At 45.4% G+C, this 4,922-nt stretch overlaps 1 protein-coding gene across 5 annotated transcripts in view; it reads right to left on the bottom strand.

Annotated features, from left to right (window-relative positions):
- Window positions 1–442: 442 nt before the first annotated feature.
- The window catches only part of LOC106808689 (trichoplein keratin filament-binding protein-like), a 22,073-nt gene continuing 17,593 nt past the window's right edge, over window positions 443–4,922 (bottom strand). For all 5 annotated transcript variants that reach the window (XM_014811513.1, XM_014811512.1, XM_014811514.1 and 2 more), the window contains exon 14: window positions 443–806. In XM_014811513.1, the coding sequence (XP_014666999.1) occupies window positions 774–806 (33 nt within the window). In that variant the 3' untranslated portion in view covers window positions 443–773. The remainder of the gene's footprint in view (window positions 807–4,922) is intronic.

The following is a 4,922-nucleotide window of genomic DNA, read 5'->3' as shown; positions in this document are numbered from 1 at the left end:
TTAAAATTTCCCATGTGCGGCTGTGATTATATATATATATATATATATATAGAGAGAGAGAGAGAGAGAGAGAGCGACGAACAGAGAGAGGGACGGAGGCGATGGAGAGAAAGATGAGAGAGAGAGAGAGAACGGAAGAGAGAGAGAGCGAGAAGAGAGAGAGTGAGAGAGGAAGAGAGAGAGAAAGAGAGGAGGATAGAGTGAGAGAGAAGAAGAGAGAGGAGAGAGGGAGAGGAGAGAAGAAAGAATGGCATGTCTTACTTCCTCCTCCCCGCTTACATCCCTATCCCCTACTTCACTACTCCCCCTTCTCTTCCTCTCCCGATCAAATCCTTACAGGTATGTCTTCTCCTCCCCCTCCCCCTTCTCCTCTTCTGCCGGTTATATCCCTATCCCCTACTTCACTACTCCCCCTCCTCTTCTCCCTGGTGTCACATCCCTATCCCTTGTTTCCCCCCTTCTCTTTCCTCGCCCGGACACATCCTTATTCTCTGCTTCCCCATTCTCTCCTCCTCCTCCTCCTCCTCCTCCTCCTCTCCCCTTGTGATCATCCGCTGCCTCTTCCTCTCGTTATCTTCTCGCTCCAGCAGTGCATCAACTCTCCAGCGTCGCGCCACGTCCACGCTCACAGCTCGATCAGCACAGCTGCGGTGGTCATCCGTCCCCCTGACAGGGCGGCTTGCACGCGAGGACAAGAGTGACCGGTAGGGAGTCGTCGAGACCGCCTCTCCTCCGTCGCGGAAGGTCAGTTGCTGTCCAGCGAACGTTGTCCGTCACGTCCAGGCCATCTTTCGCCGCCGGTAGCACTATAGATAAACGGGGAGAAACAAAAACACGATGTAGGGGAGCGAGAAGCCGACAAGCTGGAGCGATGCCGGGCCTGTAAATAACTGTACACACCCTCACAGTATTTTTATTATGATTATTATTTTATTTATTATTATCTATTATTATATTTTATTATTATACCCTCACAGTATTTGTTGTGCCGCTATGTTCATTCAGATAGTTAATATTTCAGATAGCTTCGGTAATGTTTGAGCTACCTCCTTTTCCTGGTAAATTGCGTAGCACCGGCATATATATACACTATTATACACTGTCTGATATTATATATATATATACTATATATATATATCATCATATATATATATATATTAATATATATACTACTGAAGCGAGATGAGAGGACAGAGACCGAGCGTAAGGAAAGGGAGAGCGAAGCAAAGAGAGATGAGACGCACGAGAGAAGAGAGAGAGAGAGAGAGAGAAAGCAGACGAGACGAGCAGGGGAGAGCGAGGAGGAAACAGGGAGGTCGAAGGGCAGAGGAAGATGAAGCGAAGAGGTAGAGTAGACGGAAGAGAGCCGACACAGAGAGAGAGCGACGGCGAGAGAGAGAGAGAGCAGGCGGGAGAGAGAGAGGGAGGGAGAGAGGAGGAGGATGAGCGAAAGGCTTAGAGAGGAGAAGAAGACGACACGCGCGCAGCCGAGAGCAGAGAGAGCAGGGGGGGCGCGAGAGCAGGCAGGGGAGGGAGGATGGAGCGAGAGATAGAGATTAGAAGAAGAGAGCGACCTGCGAAGCGAGCGAACGGAAGAAGAGAGCAGGCGAGAGGAGAGAGACTGAGAGAGGAGAGAAGAGAGAGAGAGAGACGAGAGAGAGAGAGAGAAAGGAAGAGAGAGAGAGAGAGAGAAAGAGCGAGGGAGAGAGAGAGAGAGCGAGTGAGAACTCGCACGCACGGACCACGCCACGGCAACTGGTGCCTACGTAGCTAGCAACGGAAGCGGCGAAGCGTGATATGCCTCACTTCGCATCGGCTCGGGTTTCGACGATAGGAAATTACGGTATTTGTCTGCGTTCGAATCGCGTGTGCCATTGTCATGTTAGCGCAGCGCAGACGACCGCGCGTCGTTTATATCCCACTCCCTTTCACACTCCGTTTACGCCCTCATACATTTACAACCTACGCGTATCAGGTATATATATACACGCCCCCACGCACGCCAGATTTAGATTGATAGCAACTAAATTTCATAATGATACTGATAGCCTATTTTTTTTTGCTTAGGATAAAGTGCTTTTAAAATAGTTTATAGCTAAAATTGCGAACAGATTAACGTATATGATTAGCATGGTAGTCATTTTGATAATTGCTAAATTATTAGCCAACGCGTGGACAGACGCGTTCCGCATGAGTTTCACGAGGAAAGTTGCGGCAAAGCTTGCCTTGTGAAAATAGCAGACGGGCTTGAGATCGTTTCCCTCATCGCTCGGGGGGGGGGGGGATTCCTGCTAAATATTATACTCTCAAAGACTGAGAAATTCTTTCTTTTACATTCTAAAACGTCCTTTTACGTAAGCTACTAAATCACTTGTTTCATACCACCTTGTTCAAAGTTATACTGCAAATATGTTACTAGAAATATATACTGCAAATATATATAACTACTACGGTGCTACTACATATTTGCTCTATTAGTTACCATGGCATTTCTTCATGAACTGATAGCTAGCACCGTACTAAATTTTTCTTGAGTACGCCGTACACTCATAAAACCACAGTATGGAACTATATCAGGGGTACATGAATACGAATAGATCACGTGATAAATATAATCAATAGATTCAAGTGATCCTGATTATATTCCACATACATATTACATAATATCATTACAATACTATATCAATACAGGGCTAGTTGCATTACACCACCAAACATGCTAGAATTGGCATTCTCGTTGCAAAAACACATTTCCGATATTCCAGGACGGTCAGTTTCTTTCCATTAAGTGTCACCAGGTTTAATTGCATTTTCCTAATGCGCAAAATGAAATATCTACTCCGCACTGTCGGGCATACACGCGATTCAGTGTTAGACTATGGGGGCCCAAATGACGCACAAAAGACATACATAGTAGGCCTACGTTTACTTTACTTTACATAGTAACGCACTTGTTTTTTTCTCTCTCTCTGATAGCTAGGGACATGATCGCTATCAGGGCAATCATACTGGACAATCTTCAAGTCAAAGCACAAAGCGGTTTCCTACTCTAGTGGGAAATCTTCTACTACTATTGTTGGTTGAGTAACTAGAGTAGTCTGGTCGATGCTAGGATCGGCGTGTGACAGTAAATCGATGAGAACACTAACGCATACATATCTCACTTAACGCGAATACCTAACGAAAATCAATAATTATTGCCAGCATATACTACCTACGGTGGTTCCCCGCTTAATCGGGGCAGGCCGGAAACCATGAAAATGACCACCATTAAGCTGTGCTCTCAATTAAGTAGTGAACATTTTCCTACGCATATCGACGTGTACCTAACAAAGTGCTTCGGTGCAAGTGGATTGGTAATCAAAGACATGTCGTTTAAGCGATGCGCCCGTTTATCCGAGGCTTAAAAGGCGGAAATCACTGTACAACTATAAGAACCCGGCTGTCTCGCGTGTAGACCTATGATGTATACAGCCTTTACTAGACCTGCACTCTACTGCCGCACTGCATTGAAACCTAGAACAACTAACACTGCGAGTCCTGTGGCATGGCATTGAAGAACGGTTGCGAATATAAAAAATCATTCACGTCCCATTGTCCAGCCGTTTACTAGAAATTATTTCAGACGAGCAATGAGAGTTTATGCTTGCGTGTGAGGTAAAAATGTCAGGAGAGCGAATGCGAGAGCTTTTCTAAAAGGGATGTGTCTCCTAACGCGGAATTTTTCATGTGAATCGTATTTATACGACGCACGGCATTGTTTCATTCGCACTGGCCGTGAAATTAATTGCCAATTTTGATGCGAATCGAGGTAATTTGAGCTCTGACGATGTAAACCTATAGGATATGAAACCCTAGGTGGTACTGCTATCAGGTGAGGAACGCGTGGACATACTGTATACACCACATATGAAACCTTAACGCATTAGATTCAATTCATACATAATAGCAGATATAGAAATTAACTTTTGAACACGGGAGTCCAACGGACTCCTTACCCTCAAAAAGAAGGAGTCCGCAGCAAAATGAGGGAGTCCACAGTCTGGGGTTCAAAATTAAAGATATTTTAATAAAGCATGTGCTTACTTTTAGGATTCATGCGGTTGCACGTCTGCCAAATTTTCTTTGGACATTAGCTGAAAAAATACGGTAATTCCGCGAGGCTAGTTAGTATGGCAGAATTTTCAGAGAGTCACACAGACTCCTGCATACGTCAAATCAGGTAGTCTGACAGTAAATCAGGAAGTATTTGACCACGGACTCACGTTAATTTCGCACCCTGATTATAGTGAGAGCGAGTGGCCAATTTAAATTCGTCATTTTGAAGTCCAGACCTTACCTTAACAATATCTGCGAGGCGAGCAAAAAAGAGAGAACGACAACAACGCGAGATTAGAAACTGGGCAGACACGAACTCTACTCGTAAATGCAACCACTTTATTCGTCCGTTTAATATTTCTCACCTCGCTTCCACCTGTCCGTCGCTTGTCCACAAATTTCACGGCTGCATCGCCATCAGCAAGTTATAATTGACATTGTTAGTGGGTCGTGCAACTTAATTAGTCTTAATTTAGGTCCGCGGTGTTCGAAATTAGTTGACGTTTGTGGCTGCAGGCCTAGATTCTTGATTGGATTAGTGAAAAAAGCGGTTTAATTGGCTCAGACTTGTCATCAAGCTGCGAGCAATGTCCCCGTAATGCAAATATGGTGACTTAAGCGTGGCGACAGACATTCAGTCGACTGTCAGCAGAATCTTGATTACAAGCAATACAATAGAGGAGAGAGAGAGAGAGAGAGAGAGAGAGTGAGGACGGAAGGGAGAAGAGAGAGAGAAGAAGAGAGTAGAGGAAGGAAGTGAGGAGGAAGAGACGGAGGGCGTAGTACGGGACGGGGGGGTACGGGGGGCCGGACCCCGTCCGCGC

Source organism: Priapulus caudatus, unplaced genomic scaffold (assembly GCF_000485595.1).
Source record: "Priapulus caudatus unplaced genomic scaffold, Priapulus_caudatus-5.0.1 Scaffold296, whole genome shotgun sequence".
Taxonomy (NCBI): Eukaryota; Metazoa; Priapulida; class Priapulimorpha; order Priapulimorphida; family Priapulidae; genus Priapulus; species Priapulus caudatus.
Note: the sequence above shows the minus strand (reverse complement) of the source record. Positions and strands in the feature narration are given on the sequence as shown.